Below are 22,390 nucleotides of genomic sequence, written 5' to 3' on the forward strand. Positions count from 1 at the left end.
TAGAGAGATAGATAGATAGATAGATAGATAGATAGATAGATAGATAGATAGATAGATAGATAGATAGATAGATGGTAGATGGTAGATGATAGATAGATAATAGATAGATAGATAGATAGATGATAGGTAGGTAGATAGATAGATAGATAGATAGATAGATAGATAGATAGATAGATGATAGATAGGTAGGTAGGTACATAGATAGATAGATAGATAGATAGATAGATAGATAGATAGATAGATAGATAGATAGAAAGAGATAGCCATGCCAGACATGTCAGACCCACCCATTTAGCAGCTGCACTGATGTGCAAGTTCACCTTTGGACCCTAGATTCCCAGGTTTTGTTTTTGGTTGGTGTTTGTTTGAGACAGGATCTCACACTATAGGCAAACTGACCTGTAGCCCACTGTGTAGTCCAGGATTTCGTCAAACTTATAGCAATTCTCCTGTCTCAGCCTCCCTGGGGTTGGGATTACAGGCATGGCTAGCTCTTTACTGAGGAATGTCCTTCACTACAGTCTCCACCTCTAATAACAGCTGTTCAGTTCATCTCTGTGTATCAAGTACCCAAGATGTCTAACTTACAAAGAGTGCAGCTTGGCTTTGACTCATAGTTTTGGAGGTCTCAGTCCAGGACAGAGGCCTCGTTGCTTTGAGTCTATAAGGAGAATGTCCATCTGACCAAACCATTCACCTCATGGTGGGGAAGTGAATGATGAAGGGGAAGGGACAAAGTTCGCTTTAAGGTCACACCACCTGACAGCCTTCCACGATGTACTAACTCAGAGGTCCTTTGGTCTCTCAGGGGTGCCACTCTGGGACCGAGGCTTTTAACACACGTTCCATTAGGAGACATCGGAACCCTAGCAGCAGCCAGCCATTCCTAACCCAACTTCTCTGTTCACTCGGTGCCAGCCATTGTTCTGCATTTTCACAATGTCTCAATTCATTTAATCCTCTGACAACGCCTACAAAACCAGGCAAGGAAAACACAACCCAGAAAAACCCAATAACTTGATTGGGCCATCCAGTCAATAAGCAGCTAGACAGGGCCCAGGCACGGCAGCCACTTTAGAGCCAGACATGAACAGGAAACGTGTGTCATATGGAGGAAGCTGCTGAATTAAAGGGGCAGGCGGGGCTACTGGGATGGATGGGCCTCAGCTCTGGGTAGGCAGTAAAGATAAAGAGCTGTGGCTCTGTCTTGGAATAGGTTTCTCTGCCTACCAAGGGCCAGATCTCACTAGCAGGGGTCGCCCTCCCTGACGGCTGCGGCATACACCTTGGGGTCTGACTCCCGCTGCAGTAGTGGGAAGACATTGGATTAGTCAGGATGCCTGGACTGAGCCTGGCTCAGGATAGGTTGGGCAAGGAGGCCAGTGGAAAGGAGTCAAATGGGCCAAAGGCAGAGAAGCAAACCTCTGCCCAAATGCCTCTTTGCTGGCAGAGTCTCTGAGGTCATGCGGGTTTCTCTACAGATACCCCAGGAGATCCTCTCAGGAAGGGTGTTGGCACCACGGAGGTTGGAAAGGTCTCTAAGGTCAAAACCTTTCCATAGACAAAGTCCCTTTCTGAGAGGTGGGGATGGGGAATGTACCCAGGTTAGGTTGGAAGGGCCCTCCAACCTAACTTCTAGGATCGTCAACATTGGGAGATCCCTGAAGACATAGAAACTCTCCATTTTTGCTACACAGAAACCAGAGGTGAAGATGCCAGTTCTAGGCTGGCTGTGTCTTGCCACGGGCCGGTGGCTCCCTTACCTGTGCCTCCTTCCAACTCACAGCTACTACTGCAAAACAGTTCTCACTGACCCCCACATCCATTCTCACTGCCAGCATGCCAACTGCCCAGTTGCAATAACTAAACAAGCCGCTCAGAACCGAGATTCTCCATGCACCCTCTCCAGGAACAGTCTGTTCCTTGTTGAATTCAGGAAACAGCTGGATCTCCCGAGTCTGCACTATTCTTTTAGCCCCAATGCTCTTTTCCAACCCACAACTTCTCTGCCCACCTTCAGACACAAGCTACCACCAGGAAGCTCCGTAGTCTGAGTTAAATGCCCTTTAGAAGTACCCAGCCCCCACCTCCAGCTTAACAAGTACTTACCACCCACATTAGTTCCACAAGGACTGGAGTTTATGAGATGTCCACAAGATATCCACAAATCTCTGCAGGATAAATGACCATTCAGCTTCTTTTTGTGTTTTTGTTTTTTGTTTTGAAACAGGGACTCCTATAACCCAAATGGCCCTTTAACACTCGAAATAGTTGAGGATGCCCTTGAACTCCCGATCCTCTTGCTCCCACCTCTCAAGTTCTGGAATTACATGGTTTGTGTGGCACTAAGGATTAAACCCAGGGCTTTGTGCATGCTAGGCCAGTGCTCTACCAACTGAGCCTCAACTAGTTCCTGGCCGTCAAACTTCATTAGGATCATTAAATAATAAGATGTATGTGTCATAGCGAGGATTTATGTTGCTGTAATAAAACACCATGGTCAAAGCAACTTGTGAGAGACAGGGTTTATTTCAGTGTACAATTCTCAGGTCATACTTCCTCAGGGAGGGAAGTCAGGACAGGAACTCAAGCATAGGAACCTGGAGGCAGGGACTAAAGCAGAAAGCATGGAGGAACACTAGTAGTTTGAATGTAATTGACCCCCATAAGCTCATAGGGAGTAGCATTATTAGGAGGTGTGGCTTTGTTGGAATAGAATGACCTTCTTAGAGGAAGTGTGTCACTGTGGAGGTGGGCTTTGAGGCCTGCTATGCTCAAGTCATGGCCAGTGCCTCAGTTCACTTCCTGTTGCCTGTGAGCTCAAGATCTAGCTCCTTTTCCCCTCACAACTCCATGTCTGCCTTCATGCCTCCATCTTCCACCATGATGAATGATGATGAACTAAAACTCTGAAACTATAAGTCACCCAATTAAATTTTTTGCCTTTATATGAGTTGCTGTGGTCATGGTGTCTCTTCACAGCAACTCAAACTCTAACTAAGACAAACAATTTACTGGTTTGCTTTCCAAGGCTTGCTCAGCCTGCTTTCTTATATACCCCAGTATCACCTCTCCAGGGATGGCATTGCCCACAACAGGCTGGTCCCTCCTCACACAGCAATCACTAATTAAGACAATGCACCCCAGGCTTGCTCACATGCCAGTCTGGTAGGGACAATTTCTTCAATAGAGGTTGCTTCTCAAATGACTTTAATTTGTGTCACATTAACAAAAAAAACTGGTGGTGCCATCTTTCCGTCTCTATAATAAACATCTGAAATAAGCAATGTATAGAAAGGTTTATGTGGAGATCTAGTCAGCGGTCAATTGGTTGCTTTCAGTCCTGTGGTAAGGCAAGTACATCATGGCAGGAGTACATGATGGAGCCAAACTGTTCCTGATGGCCTAACTTCCTCCCTTTACCCTCTCGCAACAGTACCATCTTGGGGACCAGGCCTTTGGGAAACACTGCAGACCCAAACTACAGCAGACACTGCAACTCAAGCACTGCCATATTAAACAAGCTATTGACTTCTGGGCATCTTTTAACCCAAGCATAGAATGAGGAGGATGGGCAGGCTTCAGAGTACCTTGTAACTACAGCACATGGCAAGTCAGTGGGCCTGGAGACCAACATTGTCATCAGTATTGGACAGTCATTAGAGATATAGCCCCAGGACCCCCAGAGTTTCTTTTATCTTTTTTAATCTTTTGTTTAGCTTTATTTTACTTATGTGTATGAATTGCTTAATGTCCATGCACTATGTGATTGCCTGGGGCCCATGAAATTCAGAAGAGGGTGTCAGATTCCCTGGAACCAGAGTTGTGGGTGATTGTGAGCCACTATGTGGAAACGAAACCCAAGTCTGCCAGAGCAACAGGTGCTCCTTTAGCTGCTCAACCATCTAGCTGGCTCCGCTGGCAGAGTTTCTGATGCAGGTATGCAAACGCTAGAAATGCCCACATATGCTGTGAGTTGAGCTGTCCCCTTCTGGCTCCCGCAGGTAGATTTTGAAGATGTGATCGCAGAGCCCGAGGGCACCTACAGCTTCGATGGTGTATGGAAGGTGAGCTACACCACTTTCACCGTCTCCAAGTACTGGTGCTACCGCCTGCTGTCTACCCTGCTGGGTGTGCCACTGGCCCTAATCTGGGGCTTCCTGTTCGCCTGCATCTCCTTCTGCCACATCTGGGCCGTGGTGCCCTGCATTAAGAGCTACCTGATCGAGATCCAGTGCATCAGCCACATCTACTCACTGTGTATCCGCACCTTCTGTAACCCGCTCTTTGCTGCGCTGGGCCAGGTCTGCAGCAACATCAAGGTGGTGCTGCGGAGGGAAGGCTAAAGCCAGGCTGGGCTACGCGGGGGCGGCTGGGCAGGAGAAATTAGGCCGGGTGAGCCCCGCGGCTCCACGCCACGTGGGCTGCAGGAGAGCTCATTCTTTTGAGGGTCCTTTCAATTTCACATCAAGATGGGAACGCATGGGCAGGAGAGCCAAAAGGAATAGACGACCACGTGCGGAAGCACAGACACCCTCGCTCTGCTCAGCCCGCCATGATCCCCTGTGAGCCTGCCTGAGGGCAGATGGTTTAAGAGGCAGCTACCGCAAGGCTTTGCGTTCACTTGTACTGTAATACCACAAACCAGAGCTAGTCCCCTAGAGGTTTGACACGGCTCCTCATGCAAAAGAGAGCAAGCAGTGACTGCAGACATGAGGAGGGTGCTGCAATAAAGGGTTTCTGCTGCACCGGGGAATACCATGCTTTGCCTGTCTGTGACTTGGTCGTGTGTCCTTTTCTGGCTCTGAAATCTAGAAAATTCAATTGGAGCTCTGGGCAACTTGAAAGTTATTACCAAGTTGTGTTTTCTTTAGCCTTCTGCTTGTTTGCTGGGCCTCCCATATGAAGAGATTGTTTATACATGACTTCCTATGTCCCTGAGGCTGCTGTGACTACTCAGAGCAAGTGAGCATCCCTTGATGGGTCCCAATCTCAAACATCGCAGAATCTCCCTTCTGGCTCAGAAGACACTGAGCCCAGAGCATATGTGTCTGAGACCCAGGGTTTGCATATCTGGACTAGCTGTGAAATTAACAGAGTGTACTCACAACACCTCGTTGTCCCCCCACCCCACCCCCACACACACACAACATAAACACACACCAAATCTTAGCAATCCAGTTTTCGGATGGCTTTCCGCACGTTTCCCATTGGGAACTTGATCCCTTTGAGGTGACACTAAAGAATCCCAAACCTCCAGTTAGACCACAACGCACAGTGGGTTTAACAAATCTCATGAGGGGTTGGGTCCAAGATCCTCAAATCTTTCCACAAACAAGTGAGCACACCTAGGACTCCATAGAATAATACCGAGCCCCCCTTCTGGTCCCTGCCACAGTCCATACAGCTGTCACTAGCAGACAGGTGACCCTGGAGCCTGCCAGGGAACTAATATGAGAGGCCACTGTTCTTGGGAGGGAGGAAAAGGCAGTGAAGTACACAGAAAAATATTTATTAAGTGCACCTTTTATGAAGCAACTGGTAACGCAGGATTGGCCACATCACTCACCAGATGCGGGGACAAGGAGGCACCACACCAAGTCCATGGAAGAACAATACCAAGGAATTCACACTGTGTGCTAAGTGGCATCTCGTTGCAATTGAATACAAAACACTTATACGCTGAAACCAGGAACATCATCCGGGCAGGCTGCACACACATCCTCTTCTGCTTCCTGAATAGATCAGTCTGATTTATACCAAAAGAAGACCACAGCTTTTTTAAATGTCGATTTTTTTTTTTGGAGGGCCTAAATAACCCTCACAGTTTGCACACTGGCTCCTCATAGTCAGAACAATGAAACACTCCAGAAAATTCAGCATGCTCCAATTTAATACAACCTCCAGACCTGAACACAGATTGTAACAGGGTGGAAAATCGGAAAGGACACTGGGGATGTCAAGTGTGGAGTCTGAGGAAGGAAGATGTAGGACACAGGGTTGGGGAAGTGTTTTAGACCCCTGGAGATCCTAGGCTTTGGTTGGGGAAATAACAAGAAATGGTGAAAATACTCTCCCGTGAGATTGGGACAGCAAGTGCCAATCCAATGTTGCTGATGAAGTCAGTTGTCATTTATGTCACAGACACAGGTGTCAGGACCATAACAAGACCCAAGGTACCAGCTAGAGTTTTCACACAGAATGACACAGTATCCCCCGGGGTTTCAATGTCCAAACGTGGTGCCCCTGGTCAGAATATCTGAGTTACTGTCCCGTTGACCCCTGGTGACACCTCCTTTCTCTAAGAATGGCAAATACTCAGTGAACAGCAGGGACGAATGACATCTTCAAGATACAGATGCCAACAGCCCCCCACCCTGCTGCCATGTGTACACCCAGGCCACCCGGGTGGCCTAGAACGTAGGCACAAGATGCCCCAAAGCAGAATCCTGCCAGCTTCTCAAAGAACTAGCTGGTGGTGACATGCATGAGGTGGGCCACTGTGCAATGCCCCTGAGTCCTTCTGTCTCCAGCTGGTGCCAACAAGCATGCCTTAAACTGTGGATGCTGACCATGGGCACTGTAGCCCATGGCTCCCTCTTCTCTGAACACCAGACTGTGCCATCTCATACTTACCTGTGTGTGTGTGCCTATGGGTATATGTGTGGGTTTGGGCAAATATTGCCGTGCGGCAGAAGAAAATGTGTTCAGAAACGGGGAGAGGTGGTAAAGTGGATCTGCAGATTCGAGGCTTTTGGGAAGTACCCTTGATATATCTCAGGAAGTTCAGAATCAGTTCTGGGTATTTCAAAGGTACTCCGGAATGCATAGTGACCAGCCACAGCCAGAACGCCACTAGTCAGTTGTGTCCTGTATTAATGACGGAAGGTATTTCTGAGAGAGTCACGTCCTGCCCTCGAGGCTGAGAGGACATTTGAAATCGTACTTACTGGGTAAACAAAGCCTTTGAGACTCCAGAGGAATTGCCTGTCCTAAAGAAGACAGGGCACGGCGCTGCAGAGCATCCCTCAGGCCTTTGTTAGAGCCAGATGGGGGTGATCGCCCCTCTCACTGGCCAGAAGAAAGCAGCCTCTCCCGCAGACACTTGGAGGTTGTGAGACACAGGAGAACCAGCACTCGAGGAAGAGAGACCAAGAAATGCATCATCATTTTGACTTTCCCAGAACTCAGCTTTTGGACCTCTTATTTTTCACATTTTAAAATGTATTTAGTTCCATGGTTTTGTGTGTGTGTGTCTGTCTGTCTGTCTGTCTGTCTGTCTGCTTGCCTGTGAGTGTGTGCATGCTGTATATCCACATGTAGAGACCAAAGGTCAATTTCAGATGTCTTCCTCCACTCTCTACCTTAATTTTTATTTAGTTATTTATTTTGAGAACCCGAAGATGATCAATCTCTTAGGCCAGCAGGCCAGCAAGTCTCTGGGATGCGCCTGTCTTCACCCTCCAGGGCCGAGGTTACAAACGCACTGAGCCTGGCTCCTGCTTGGATGAGGGGCATCTCAGACTTGCTCAGCAGGTGCTTCTCTAAGTGAGTCGTCTCCTCAGCCCCTGGTTCAGTGACTTTTAATATGTTCTCAAAATCATGCACCAACCGCACAATCCAATGCATTTCAACTACCCCAATTCCCATTTCCTCGGGAACTTCAGAATCAGGTTATCAATTTCTGCCAAAGCCAGCTAGGATTTTGATGAGGATTACATCAAATCTGTCCAACAATATTACATCTCTGATCCATAAGCACAAGGTGTCCCTGTTTATTTAGTCTCCTTTCATTTCCTTCCATGGTGTTTGCAGCTTTCAGGACAGAAGTCATACATTTCCTCGGCTAACGCTGGCCCTTCCTTATTCATTCTGGCACATTTATGGGTAGGATCTCTTAAGTTCACCAGAAGTGTAAGGAAATATGAATGGCTTTTGCGCACTGATCTGGGACTCTGCAACCTTGCTATTCAACTGTCAGCTCCAGAGTGTGTGTGGGTAGGGGGCTACTTGCACGTGTGTGCATGCACACATGCATGCGTGTTCCTCGGGGTCTCATAAGCATGGGTCAGTGTCGTGTACAAACAGTTCTCCCCAGTCCTGTCTCTCCTGGATGACTCTCATCTTTTCCTTCCCAAATGTTCACCAAGCATCAGCTTCTTCAACACTTCAGCCCGTGTTCTTGTTGCCTTCCTGAGGCAGGTGGCCTCACGATTCAGTCTCCGGTCCCCATTGTTTTCCTGGGACACTCTGGCCCCTGAGGATGCTAAGATCTGTCCGCACAACTCAGGTCACAAGGAAATCAGCACCACTCTGTATCTGAAGCCTCATTTCCCATTCCTTGTCCTAGCCCACTGGGTTTCCTCACATAACTGGTCACCAATCCATGGCTTACTGCCTTTTACAAGATCCCAAGATAAATAAGTAAGAAAGATAATGGAATGAAAGCCAGGTTCAGGAGAGCCCACCCACTACCCGAGAGCACTCAGGTTGGGGTAGTAGAAGCACAGGTGGGAACCCAGAAGACCCTCTGATGGCTGAGTGACTGGCATCTCACATAGAGACATTTCCCCACCCCAAGTCAGAACATGCCCCCACTCGCTAGCCACCCCAAGGAGGAGAGGGATACACACCAATAGGCACCTTATACAACTCCACGCACGGCCACCAGGGGCAGACTGGAGTCCGCATAGCCCCCCTCCCCCGCCGCAGGCGCGGTGGGCCAGACAGGTGGCTCATGCTGAAGATGGTTGAGAGCAGCTCCTCTGGCTGGAGCTGCGGCGACTCAGGACGAAGGTGGACGAGTTGCTTTTCTTGCTGACACTCGTCTCTCCGGGCCTGCTGCCCTTCAGGTAGCGGGCAGAGCAGCAGAGAAAGCGCTGCACAAGTTCGTGAAAGAGGTGGCCCGTGAACAGCATGTAGATCCAGGGGTTGCAGCAGCTGTTGAGGCTGGCCAAGAGCATGGCGATGATGAAGGCAGAAGCTGCAGGGCGGGTCGGGAGGAAAGGAGAACAAAGGGTCACTCTGGGACCATCCCAGACCTTCCTGATTCAGCCACAGTTGTCCCTGCAATAGCAATCTCGGGTACCAGAGGCTGGATCACAAGACAAAGTACCAAACAGGTACAGTATGTCCTTCCACAGCCTTGCTCAGGGCCCATTCCCAATTTAACTGGCGCTCAGTACGGCCCTAAAGTTCCTCACCCTTTCTCTGAACTCCAGCTTCCCCAGGAACTGAAGGCCCTCTTCCTTCAGCGGGAGCTCTATGCCTCACAGCCAGTTGCTCCCTAGTCCTTCACCCAGCAAATGGAGTGCCTGTGACTCTGACACCAAAGAACACAGGCAGGGGTGGGCAGGCGACGTCAGACCTCATTTGCATAGCTCAGCCCGTACCTATTGCTGTATCCAATCCCCATCTCTCCCCAAGGCTTCAGTTCCACCATCTTTACATGGGCCAATGACAACTTCCAACCTGCCTGGAAGCCAGCAAGATTCAAAAAGTACCAGGTTCACAAGAGTGTGCCCAGTAAGACGTGGTGGCTGTCAACACATGCCAGGCACCCACTGGACTCTGTATACAGCAGAATAAAGGGACAAATTAACTCCTAGGTACTTTCAAGCAGAGAGAATAAAAGCAAAATCTAGGCTTCTTTCACTGGCCTTAAGTCTGTTTGTGACAAGAAATGAGTCTAGGTGACTTCTTTCTTTAGAAACCCAGGAAGACAAAACTCTCTGCCTGGCTGTCACTTGTGAGGGAAGATCGCAGTGAGGGCTGGGCAAACCCCCTGGTTTTCTACCGTTTGGAAACACTTCCAAAACTCACTCCAGAAGTCAAGAGTTCAACCTGGAGAAGAGATCCCCCCTGGGAGGCAGGAGTGGCAGGACCTGGGAATGGAGAACAGAGACTTGCCACTGTTGTCCCAGCAGCCATGGAAGAGTAGTGGCTGGGAAGCCTGGGTGGTTCTTAGAATGGCAATCCCAGGGTGTGGCAGCTCCTGAAAACGTGGAAGAAACACAAGTCCTCAGGCTCGTGGGAGACACTCAGCTATGGCGGATCAGGCCCTCGGGGGTTCTGAATAGCAGTCAAACGTAAGAGCAACTGACCCAGTTCATTAGTGTGCCAACTGGCACAGAATCAAACTACAATAAACAAACAAACAATAAATAAATAAATTTAAAAATAAAGAAATCTTGCCAAAAAAAAATGTTTTCAGAAATTCAAATCGGAACATCTAATCCCTAAAATGCAAACAGTAACAAAGAGAGAATAACACAGGGAGAAAAGCCAATATGATCAGACTGCTTGTCTTTATGAAAGAAGATTTTCTATTTGCTTCTGTTTGGGTAAAGAGAATAAAGAGAAACAGTGGTGAGATGCCTTAAGGTTAAAATCACCCACAAGGCTAAAAATAGACTATGGCCAAATCATAAAAGAGGCAAAAATCAATAAAGGCCAAAAACAATAAAACAAACCATCAGCCCCAGAGAAGGTGGAGGTGAAATGAGAAAGGGAATCTCATAGCCAGACCCTAAGGCACCAGCCTGTACCCTGCTGGGGATAATCAGAGTATAGGCTGAGCAGGCCTGATGAGGAAACCCGGCCTTTCAAGGGCTCTCAAGTTAGAAAGTATTTGTGTGTGGACACGATTCCCCAGCTGGAAAGTGCCATACCTGGCCTCATGTGACATGTCAGTCACAACCCAACAGCACTAAAAACCTTGTGTGAAATTCCCTGTGGGCTGCATGTGTACAGTGTACAAGTAGCGTGTAAGAATTTCGTGGCTAGACTCAGGTCCTACCCCCAGGACAAACCATCGCATAGGTGGACATGTACCACAATCCAGAGAAAGACTTCTGGTTCTGGTGTTTTGGATATGGATCCTCTCCCCGCATAATCTCGGTGGGTCACCCGAAGCGACTGACATCGTGGCTTTGCATTTAGAATGATGGAAGCATGGACACATTGTCAGCCCAGGGCATGGTGCTTTTCCAGAGGGGCAAGACCACGCAGGCGGGCCATGTCAACACCTCTGCCCCAGGCTCCCCAGAAGGTGCAGTTCCCAGAGCAGTCTGCAAGCTGGTTTACAGATGAAGGGAATGGGTGTTAGAGAAGGCAGATGACCCCCTTGAGGGTGCACGAGCGCGCACACGCACACACACACACACACACACACACACACACATACACAACACCATACCTTCCCACCCAAAAGGAACAGAACCCAAAAGGTTCCTTTTGAAAACAGGTTCTCATTCTTGGGGTCTGAACAGGCTCCTGTTAGCAGATCCAGCCCCAAAGTCAAGGCTGGCTGAGCAATGCACCCAGGCAGTGTGGACCACAGAGAATACCTCTGTTCTAGGACAGAGTCCTTAGAGATCAGTGCCTGGGAGACAACTTCCATGCCTCCAGTGGGATCATTATCCTTCTCACCAATGACAGATGTGTCCACAAGCAGGGACCCAGAGTCACAAAACTATGGATGATTGGTTAAAGTCTGCCTGCACTGTTATCAATAAAGTTTTATTAGCATGTATTGATGACCATTTATTCACTGGCTTTCCATAGCTGCTATCAGGGGTAGAGTTGAAGAATCATAAACAAGACCTTGAATCCCAAAGCCTGAAGTATTTGTCATCTGATCCCATATGAAAAAAAGATTCATGCAGTCCTTGGAGAGCCTATAGGAGGGGTAGGTGTTAAAAGGTAGATACTCGGGGCGCGGAGGAGGATGCCGACCCCAGATCAAGTGCATTTAGCACAGTGTAGGCCCCAGAAGGTGAAGACCCTAAAGCAAGTGCACTTAGGGCATGTGGGCCACAGAAAGAAGGCCCTTCCCACACTACAATTAACAGAATCAAATCGTGCCTTTGTTTCTGAGTCATACAAATCTGGGCAGAGACCTGACTCCCTCTGGAGCTGTGTGTTCTTGGGAAATTACTCAACATCTCTGTACCTCGGTTTCCTCGTGAGATAGGAAGCCAAAGCTCCCCTTGCAGGTATATAGTGAGACTGACTTGCCTTCTGCATGGGAAACAGGCATGTTTGTGTTCCCCAGGCTTGTGTGTCTGAAAATGTGAAGCACCCTGGGTGGGGCCAAGATGCAGGACCCCATGACCGAACTTCTCAATGCTTCCCAGCCATCTGTCTGTGTCTGTCACTGACTGGTTTCAGAGTGTGGCTCCTGGGCCAAGAAGGCCAGCAGGCACGTAGACACTTGTGCTGGCTTAAAAGGCCCGCAGGGTGAAACTACACAACTCTACAAGTTTGTCAACCTCTGGTAGGTGTAAGCACTTTGAGATTGGGGGGGGGGGTCTCAACTCCACCACTGAACAAATAACTCACAGTGGACACAAGCACCCTGGGCTCTCAGTGTCTTTCTCAGTGCCCTGGGCATGTGTGCGACTATCCTCTCTGCCTTCCACTTAGCTACCAGCCTTGCCGCCTGGAGGACCAGGCTCACATCATCCCTTGGCTCTCTTCCACACTGAGATCCTGCTTCATGTTTATCTTCTTTCCCAACACACAGACTAGTTGTGTAAAGCTTTCAGGGACACCAGCCTACAGCCAGCAGGTTATATGCAGCCCAGGAAAGCTATGAAAGCAGACCAACGGAGTTGCAAACTTACTTAAAGCCTCCCACTAGTATTTTTGAAGCTTGACTGTGCACCACCCAAGTATGAACTCTGCCGATGACAACACCGTGTCTCAGTGTCACATAAATATATGTTTTCAAAACCTGCAGGCATCGTTGAAATCTAAAAAATGTAACTCAAGACAATTTTTTCTTTGTCCATTGTTTCCCAAAGAAGCCAAAAGGTTAGACACATCTTCACTTTAGGGAGGCTGACTGACCTATCTCTGCCTTTAGGCAAGTGCAGTAGGCTATAAGATGCTGTGGTCCCACCCCACAAGAAGAGGATGCTGCAGCCCCACCCATTCAGGAAGAGGATAATGTGGTCCCACCTCTTTAAAAAAAAGAAGAAGGCTGAAGTCTCAGCTCTTCAGGACTCAGAGCTCACTTTCCAGCTGCCAGAGTGCAGGCTGCTCAGAACTCACAGGGAGGGGGCGGGGCTCCTGTTGCCCCCGGACAAAGGAGTTGCCACATTTCATGAATGCTTTAGTGAAGATGCTCTACCATCAGGAACCTAGCCTTCATCTATCTTTGTTGCAGAGATAGCCCAGATTGTAAGCTCCTTGTAAGCCTGGTCTCCTGTCACATTTCTCGGAAGACAGAGCCATCGTGAAGTGAGAACAGAGACAGGAGAGGTCCAGAGGCCAGGATGGAGGTATACAAAAAACTAACCTGGGAAGAGACACGCACAGTTCACAGAAGGAGACCCGAGCCTGGAGAAACTACCTAGAGGAGAGTGGTGTCTGGAATACAGAACCCTTCCCCAAACCCCAGGTCTAAGCCCCTCCCTCCTCCAGTCGTCTCCGAGCCCTGTCAGCCCTCTGAGTGTTGTCTCCCTCCTCTGGACACTGAAGGTCACACAGGAAAGAGAGAAAATGGAGAGGGTCTTAAGCTAGCGTGAGAAGACTTCTTGTTGCTGCGGCTGATGGATAAAGAATAAAAGATGGGGTCATGTATTTAAGTCCATGGTCAGGGTTCTGGTCAGAGGTCAGTGAAAGAGGCTGCCCTTAGCTCCTTTCCTCTAATGCTTCTCAAAAATTAAAAGAAAAGAAAGAAAAACAGAGCCCTCGGATTGGATGTACTCATGAGAGAGACTCCAGAGAATCCGTCTGGGGAAACTTACACTGCCAGCAACGTCATTAGCCCAGTAAGGTAGGTTTCTGCAAACAGGATGAGCCTGGAAAGGCAGCTCCAAGATCCTGCCTTCCTCTCTCCTGAAATAAAAACCACACTCTCCCCATGCGCAGAGGCCCTGGCAGGTGCCCAGGCAATCAACCTGGTATGGCTGGTCCCTGCCAGAAAGGGACAATGAGAGGGAGTACTGGGCCATCCGCTTACCCAGGAGCCACCTGAGGGAGAAAGTGGCCAAACATCTCTCTGTCCTGAATCCAGTTCATTTATCCTTACCAGAGCCAAGCCGGCACTGGGGACCCATGTAAGCTCATCAGGTCCCTGGACACAGGGATTCAGAGACTGGGTGAAATGACCAGCTCTGAACTAAAGGAGAGAGGCAGCATTTGGGGAGGGGTTGGATGGGCTAGGATCTGGGGACACCTGCGAGTGTGGGCTCCCAACGAGGTAGAGGCATGGGCCAAAGCAACCACACATCCCTAGCCAGAGTCTGGGCCTGGGCACCGTGCACCTGACTGGAGAATTGCCTGGGCGTTTGCCTCAGGATTGTGATTCACAGCGAGCAGGAGGCAGGAGGCTGTAGAGGGACAACAGCAGGCGTTCCACCTCCACCAGGCCAGCTTTATTTACACCCCTATAACCTCCCCTTTTGGACTTCCGGGCACTCACTATGCCCTGTGCTCAGGGCCCAAATTAGCCCAGGACAGCTGGTAGGCAGCTGGCCGCAGCCCCTACAGGCAGTATTGTTCCTGAAACAACCCAGGCATTCCCACACTGTGCAAACGAAGGCTTATGGCTCCTCTCCTCTGACTCACGTCCACGAGTCACTCCCTAAAATTCCCACCCAGGAAGCCAGACTCCTGGGCAAGGCCTCCCCCAGAATATGGAGAACCTGGGAGAAGCCCCTATTACTACACAGACTTGTGGGGTGTGGCAGGAGGGCTGTAAAAGTCCTTTTAAAATGTTCCTTCTAAATACATACATAAATGGTTACATAAAGATGAAGTCCCGGAATATGCCACAGGACACATCTTTGCAAAGACAGAGCTTTTACCACTATGATCCTTCTAGAACTCTCTGGGGTATAGTAGCTCCATGCATTTCAGGGCTGTGAAGAGCATCTTGGTTGCCAAGGTTGGCTTTTAACCTCGGGCTCTGGTCACATCTGGCCAACATGTGAAGCTGGTGTGCTGGGCTGAAGAAGAAAAGCCAGACCTTCCTGTGTATTCCACATCACGTATTCTCAAGGAACAGTTCATCACGGAAGCATGCGGGACGCACGTGGCAGGCTTAGGGCACAGACTATGTCTTACAGTTCTGCTACTCAAAGCGTAGCTGGCGGCCGGCTTCATGGGCACTGCCTAGCATCACCTGTCTATATACCAGAGATGCAGGCCCTGAGGCTCCACCCCCGGTATGCCCAGTCACACCAGCCTTTTAACCAGAGCCTCAGGGAATTTTGTACAGCTAAAATTCTTTCCCCAACTCATATGGAGAAAGAATGGGGAGAAATAATAAAGCAACTGTCTATGCTTTCAACTATGAGATGTGAACCTGCCTCTTTGTACAATAAGCTCCTATTCAGCCCTCAGAAACTTTTTCAAACACTGCTTCCTCTCGGAAACCCTCCGGAGTTCTCCCCCAGGGCAACAGAATCAGCTACCGCCCGCAGGGACGTTCACGTTACATGGCAAATGAACACGTCTAGTGTGGAATCATCCCACCGTGTTCTCACTATTTTTTATACTTCTTGGCTGGAGACTCTGTCCCGTCTGTGGCCGTGTCCCTGGTTGCAAGCAGAGACTGGAAAATAGGAAGAGGTCGATAAGGGACTGACCTGAATTGAAGCATGAAATTAGCAGACAGGAAGTCTTGATAAACCGGCCGCCTGCTCTAGCACATTGGGAAAGCAAAAAGACAATCTCCCTGTTAGATGACAGGACATGGCCTGCTCGCAGGGTGACTGGACTCAGATGCAGTTCCCTCTGGGAAAATTAAGCTCACACTCGGATAGTGAGGTGAGTGGGGAGAGAGAGATTGTTCAGGCGTGAGGTGTGGTCAAGAGGACAGAAGCCCGTCCCAGAAGCGCCACCTCCTGGCTATGTGTGGCTTGAAAAGAAAGCCGCTGCTCCCAGTGGCTAGGACCCAGGAGCAAGCAGCCCAGGAAGGGGACACCGCAGACACCTGCTCTCTTCCTCGTTTCCTCACCAAGGGTTCAGCTGTGATACTTCCAAGACCAGGGCTAGGTCCTCCCCGCTCCCACCAGCCTTCCCACTATGGGCAAGCAAGACACTCACTCCGTCACCTTTACCCTGCTTCTCAGCTTCCCAGGCCAGCCAGCTGCCACCCACTGCCACAGCCCACCACGCTACCCCTGCTCTCAAAACTAGTCCCACCTCTCACCGGCTCCCTAAGGCCCCGGTACTTGTTAAAATTTACTTCTTATTTTTCAGAAGTAGACATGGTTCAGCTGTTAAAGTGCTTGCCTTAGAAGCAGAGGACCTGAATTAGATCGCCAGCACCCATGTTGAAAAGCCAGCACCGTGGTACATGCATGCAACCCCACTGCTGAGGAGATGAAGATGAATACGGGGGATCTCACTGGCCAGGCAGCCTTGTTGAATCAGTGGGTTTCAGGGCAATAATAGACAATGTCTCAAACAACAAAAAGAAGGCACCAGAGCCACTGCATAAGGTTGACTTCTGGCTTCCATACACACTTGTATACAGCGTATGAGAACATACCCACACACGTGCATAGCTACTTATACACACGCACCCACTCTCACGTGAACATAGCATGTACACACACATACACATGCATACACACATGACACGCAAGTGAACCAACACCCACACAAGCAAACACACAATGCATGCACATACACATGAACATACAAACACAGATATACGCCCAAACCAACACCCACGTAAGCAAACACACAAGTCATACACAGACTTGCACCACGCCAACATGAACAGACATCCAGACACAAAGACAAACAAAATCACACAACATCCATATGAACACACACTTACACATACAAACACATGAATACAAGTGTATGCAGGTTCACCCACAAGCCCACACCCACCCACATAAACACACAAATAAACACACACATACCAACATGAACGCACACACAAACACACCTTCATTTATGCACCCATACCCACATGAACACATGTGTATACACACAAATATGTACCAACACACACACACACACACAGAGATACTCAAGTGTATACATTTGTACACATAATCACATACACACAAGGTGATGTGTCCCAAACTACCAAGAGTGCTTCTAGCCAAGAAGAAAAAGGGGAACACAGAGAATGAGGGCTGGGGCTAAGGCCGCAGAGGCCGTGCAAGGCTTTAGGAGTCCAAGCACATGTATGTATGCATGTGTATGTGTGTGTATGGGGTGGGGTGGAGGACCTGAAGTACTGAGAGCACCGTGTCATGGTCGTGGTGGAACCAGTAAGGCAGTGTCTCCTCTGTCTCTATGGGTCTTCCATGGGGCCCACAAGCCAGTATTTTGTCAAGGGCCCAGGAAATCCTTATGCTGAGGTTGTCCTCAGTGGGTGCAATGGGGTGCAGGGGAGCAACTCAGTCTGTTCATCTCCAGTGGGAGATGACATGGGGTCAGATCCTGGCCCTACAGATCTTGAGGAGTTGCCTATCTGAGCATCAGTCTCTTCGTGTTCAGGCTGGATACACATACATGCTGAGTTTGGTGAGAACTAGAGAGTTCAGGCACACACACGGGACACACAGGTGAGCATTTGTCTAACGACTCACTTAACCCAAACTGATACCCAGAAAGGGAGTCTTGCTCCATCATGGCTGTCATTCCTGTTGCTTAGACAGGAATGGTCCTGATGCTGTGAGAGGCCCCAGTCCTAGGGATGGCAACAGGTCTCTGATAGGGACTTGCTCCTTCCCATGAGTAAGGTCTTCTGCCAGCAGGGTCTAATGAAGTCTAGGGGATGATTCCCCTAACAGCCCTGGCACTAGGAGGAGCCTTTGGTACTCTTGGTTTCTAACTTGCCAGAACAGGGGGTGGGGTTAAAGAAAGCAGGCTTCAAATCCAGCCCCAACCCAGGCTCTGCAGAGAGTATGCTGTGGCCCAGGCTGTAGGCTTAGCTCCCCAAATCTAAGGCCTCCCAAGCTGCAGGCTAAGCATCCAGATCCAGGGACTCCATGCTGCCTTTACCTCCTCACTGCTCCCAGCCCACTCAGACATCTGTCAAACAGGAAAGGCTGTGCCACTAGTCTTTTTTATACCATTAATCAAACCTTTGAGACCTGGAGGACTAAAGTCACTTGCAGCAGAACCCAGGGAAATAGCACAACACAAGCCCAAAGCACAGAAGTGTGCACAACCACCCTACTCCAGGAGCCAAGACAGCTGAGACCTGTCCATCAGATCACAGAAACTGCTGGAAGGTGTTCCAGGGCCAAGAAGGGAAAAGCTGCCTGGTGTCCCCGTGCCCACCTTCCCCATGGTTTTCCCCTGGGCTAGGTTACTGAAAAGTCAGGCCCTCCAAGGTCACCATAGGCACTCATCCTCAGAGGTAGACACAGTGGGTCAAGGGACAAAAGGACCCCTGACCCAGCATCTCAGAGCCAGTTAGGTCAGGAGGCAGGGCCGGATGTCAGGTGCAAGGGTCAAGTCTCATTTTCAACTTGACAAGATTTAGTCACTAGGAGGTACACCTTTGGGCATGTCTGTGAGGGTAACATTTCCAGGTTTACATGGGGAGGCCCAACCCACTCTGAACATGGGCGGTACTATCCATAGGGTGGGGCCTGGACCAGATGAGGAGACTCGAAGCTGGGCAGCAGCGTTCCTCTCCATCTGCCTTCCGCAGAGGGTGCAATGTGACCAGCCACCTCATATTGTGAGCTAAAATCAACCCTTACTGCTTCAACTGCTTTTGTCCCAAAGTCAAGAAAAATTACCGATAAAGCAGATATCCCCCAGCTTGCCCTTAGGGGTGCCATCTAGCATCTGCAGCCATTGGCATTGGAGATCCCTCTGTTCCACTGAGGAAGCAGCTAGGCCTGGGGCCTGATTTGGGGGTTCCCACTTCAGTCTCACACCCCCCTCAGCTCCCTGGCTGTGGTCCTTCCTAAGAACCCTGGTTCAGGAAACTCTTGCCCGAGCTCCTTCTCTGCCCCCCAGGTTTCTGTATGACCCAGTAGACATGCCTTCCCTTTTCTGAGTCTTTGGAATATGTGAACAGAGGCCACACAATGGACAGAGTCCACACAGCATCTTCACCCGGTCTACCACAGCCCCTCAGTAAATGCTGAGTGACAGGTGTCCTGGCCACTACCGAGCAAAGCAGAGGGCCCCGTGAAAGCAGGTCACCTGCCCTGAGAGCCTAGCTTCCCAAGCAGAGGGATTTAGTGTTGGAAGCAGTGGTGTTTATATCCATAATATCTTTTTGCACTATCCAGGGTTAGCACAGCTAAGTCCTTTCTGCCAGGTCTGTAAAGACCAGACCCACACAGATGTGGGCTGTGCTAATCTTCAAAAAAGATGTAAGGCAGGGCCACAATGATGACAGCTTCTGCTCTTTCCAAATAAGACACGGGGGCTGGTGAGATTTGTGGGGGGGGCTGTCTGGGTGCTGCACCTGGTGCCCAGCACAAACCACAGTCCCAGAGCTCGGACTGCTGTTTCCCAGCTCCTCCTCCAGGTGGCTAACAAATTCAGAGCACTGTTCTATAACCTCAGTGGTCTCCGGGGTGGAAGGCTCTTAGCCTTCCCTCCTGTGTGGCAATCACACTGCCTCCCCGTCAAGGCTAAGCATTGTCCTCTTGGCCCCCTTCCTCTCTCACAAAATCAAGTCAGTCCTGGGCACCCCAACTCTGTTCCTGCCCAAGCCTCTGAGGTATTTGCCTCTCCATGGCCTCCGCCTGGTGATAGGCTCTGGAGCTTGTCTTGGGAGACTCATTCAGTTTTCATTGGACAGCTGTTCAGCTTTCACAGGACCAAACCGTCCCTTCCTGGGGTTGACCATATCCAAACATAAAGTAGTTCCGTTTAAAGTGAACTCAAAGTAGGAACCTGAGCCTGTGCTTGGGATTGGAAACCCACCTTCATTCTGTCTCTCTGTGGGAAAGACAATCCCCTGCCTCAGTTTCCACCTCCATAATAAGGTTTTTCACCCTGAAAGTTATCTAAGGCCTGTGCTGGAGATTTTGCCTGCATTCTGGCAAGAGTTCGTACTTTCATGCTGCAGAACCTTTAAGTCCTGGAGACACTCAGAGAGGTTATCTCCTCAAAATTTATGGACCAGGGAATGGTAATGTCAAACCAGGTCATACCCCAGAAGGACCCCAGAACTTTGAAATTACAGAGATAGCAGAACTAGGGCCTACCCCTGCCGCCCTCTCCTCTCTCCACCCGCACTACCTTCCTTGGGCGCATTGACGTCCCAGACGCTCCACATCTGCACGAAGAAGAAAGGCGTCCAGCACACGATGAAGGCCAGTACAATGATGAAGGTCATCTTCACTGTGCGGATCTTGGCCTTGGAGATGAGCTTGACGCTACTGACTCGAGCCAGCGCCGCACGCCCAGCTCCACCGGCAGCAGATCCCTCAGTCCCCTCGGCCGCCGCCGCTGCCGTCTTGAGTCGCAGGTTCTGCCAGATCTTGAAGCTGATGAGGCCATAGCAGGCGGCCAGCACTATGACAGGCACAATGTAGACGGCAAGCGTGATCCACGTGACATAGGCCTTGGGTCCCCAAGGCTGGATGAAGACAGCCCAGCAGTCAAAAACACCGTCCGCCACTTCGCGCAGTGAGAAAATGTGCACCTGCGGCGCGCTGGCCACCAGGCAGCCCAGCCATGTCGCTAGCACCGCCAGGCGGTCGGTTCGGCGTCGCAGAGAGCGCAGCGGCTGGCAGATGGCCAGGCAGCGGTCGAGCGACATAAGCAGCAGCAGGTAGGTGGAAGCGAACATGCCCACCACTTGCAAGTACTTGACCAGACGACACAGCAGGTCGGGCCCGTAGAAGCGGAAGGTGATGTCCCACAGCAGCTGCGGGAGCACCTGGAACACAGCCACCACCAGGTCAGCGATGCTCAGGTGCTTCATGAAAAAGAAGAGGCGCGAGTGCTTGTGGCGTGTGATGCGCAGCGCCAGCAGCACGCACGCGTTGCCGCTCAGCGCCAGGAACAGAATGAGGCACAGCACCGCCACCTCCACGCGTGCCAGGGCCTCGTTGCGCTGCGGTGGCCCGGCTGTGAGGTTGCCCTCCACCCCCGGCGACACTCCACTCCCGAGGTCCAACTCGAAGCTCCAGTTGGCTGCAGGGGTGCCCTCCATGACCGTGACCGCGACCGCGAGGGAGCACCCGGCCTTGCTGCTCTTTAAAGCGTGGCTCGTGGGGCGGGGCCCGATGAGTTGTCCAGGTGTCTGCCGGGGCACCCGGGCACTGATCTGCCTCCTTCCGCCCTGAAACAAACCGAGAGGGCAATGAGAAGATCTTTGTGCTTCTCTTAGGACGCGTGTGGGGCGTGCCTGGCCCCTTCCTGGAAATCTGAAGTTACCTGGGTCTCAGGACACAAGCCCAGCCACTGGGCTGCTCAGCCACCACCGCAGAAATCCCGGTTTGCCTGATCTCCTTTGAGTCTCTGCAAGATGCAGACCTCCTTTGAGCCTCTGCAGATGCGCTTGAGCGTGGGTCCCGGGAAAGGGTCAGGCGCTCTCAGGCGCTCTACCTGCGGAGAGAGGAGGCTCGCGATTAACCGCTTTCCCGAAAGTAGGGACCCCTCTCCTAGCCCCAATCCCCTCGGGGAGCCCCCAAACCTACACCTCTCCCCTCAGGACAGTAACACAGCCACCTCCTAATGGGCACCCATGGCAGCCCCCATCTTGGTAAGCTTTACTCCAGGTACATCATCCTGGGGTTCCCCAAAAGCTCAGCTCAAGCACATCCTTCTTCACCTTCTTCACATCCAAGACACTTAGCCCCGGCTCCCGGAGGGAGGGGCTCCTGCCTGTGAGCCTAGCACCCCAGGACGCAAGGCTGCTATGAGAGGAACTCCTGGTGTCGCCGCCTCTCACAGGAAACACCTAACCCAGCAGCCTCAAAGCTCTGCTAGGTAGTCGTCCGAACTGTCACTTTTCAGTCCCTCGGAGTACCCTGAGCGATTTCGGGAACCAGAAGTGTGAGAGGCGCCAGAGCCTTCCCTCAGAAACTGATGGTCGCACTAGTACTAGCTAGCCATCCTGTCCCCAAGGTGCGGTGCGCAGGACCCAGCCACCTGGAAAGAGCCTGCAGGTTAGCCCAAAGTTGCCTCGCCACTGGGGAAGTTGCACCGCAGCGGATGGCCTCAGAGATGCGCGGGCTCTACGCCCAGGATGGGAGAGCTGCCGGCGCCACGCTCGGTGCCACCACGAGTAGATCCCAGCGTCTTTGCAGTCCTCTAGTCTGTGGCTTTGCTGGTGGCTGGATGCGGACCGAAGGCAAGGGAAGAGCGGTGGCCAGGCTGTGCACGGACAGCGTCAGCACGCGGCGCTGTCTGAAGGTGGCCGGCTTTCCCACAGTGCAGAACTGCAGCACCACATATATCCGCTAGGGGGCAGATCAAGCCGGCCGCG

The 22,390-nt window shown here is 50.8% G+C and overlaps 2 protein-coding genes across 2 annotated transcripts in view; one reads left to right on the forward strand and one right to left on the reverse strand.

Moving 5' to 3' along the window:
- The window catches only part of Cav3 (caveolin 3), a 14,153-nt gene extending 9,345 nt beyond the window's left edge, over positions 1–4,808 (forward strand). Inside the window, exon 2 of the mRNA XM_005364984.2 lies at positions 4,005–4,808. Within this exon, the coding sequence (XP_005365041.1) occupies positions 4,005–4,346 (342 nt within the window). The 3' untranslated portion in view covers positions 4,347–4,808. The remainder of the gene's footprint in view (positions 1–4,004) is intronic.
- A 696-nt stretch (positions 4,809–5,504) lies between these two features.
- On the reverse strand, positions 5,505–22,257 carry Oxtr (oxytocin receptor). Its single transcript, XM_005364985.2, has 4 exons — positions 22,054–22,257; positions 21,337–21,507; positions 20,194–21,241; positions 5,505–8,983 (listed from the first exon to the last, which is right to left on the reverse strand). The coding sequence occupies exons 3-4, from the start codon at positions 21,110–21,112 to the stop codon at positions 8,736–8,738; spliced, it is 1,167 nt and encodes a 388-aa protein (XP_005365042.1). The 5' UTR covers positions 21,113–21,241; positions 21,337–21,507; positions 22,054–22,257; the 3' UTR covers positions 5,505–8,735.
- Between the last annotated feature and the right edge of the window lie 133 nt (positions 22,258–22,390).

This window comes from Microtus ochrogaster, unplaced genomic scaffold (genome assembly GCF_000317375.1).
Source record: "Microtus ochrogaster isolate Prairie Vole_2 unplaced genomic scaffold, MicOch1.0 UNK1, whole genome shotgun sequence".
Classification (NCBI taxonomy): Eukaryota; Metazoa; Chordata; class Mammalia; order Rodentia; family Cricetidae; genus Microtus; species Microtus ochrogaster.

Excerpts from the sequence above, each read along its gene's own strand:
- Oxtr (XM_005364985.2), bottom strand. The coding sequence starts at position 21,112 with ATGGAGGGCACCCCTGCAGCCAACTGGAGCTTCGAGTTGGACCTCGGG. Across the intron at positions 8,984-20,193 it reads CGTCAATGCGCCCAAGGAAG|CTTCTGCCTTCATCATCGCC; the intron begins GTAGTGCGGGTG and ends CCCGCCCTGCAG.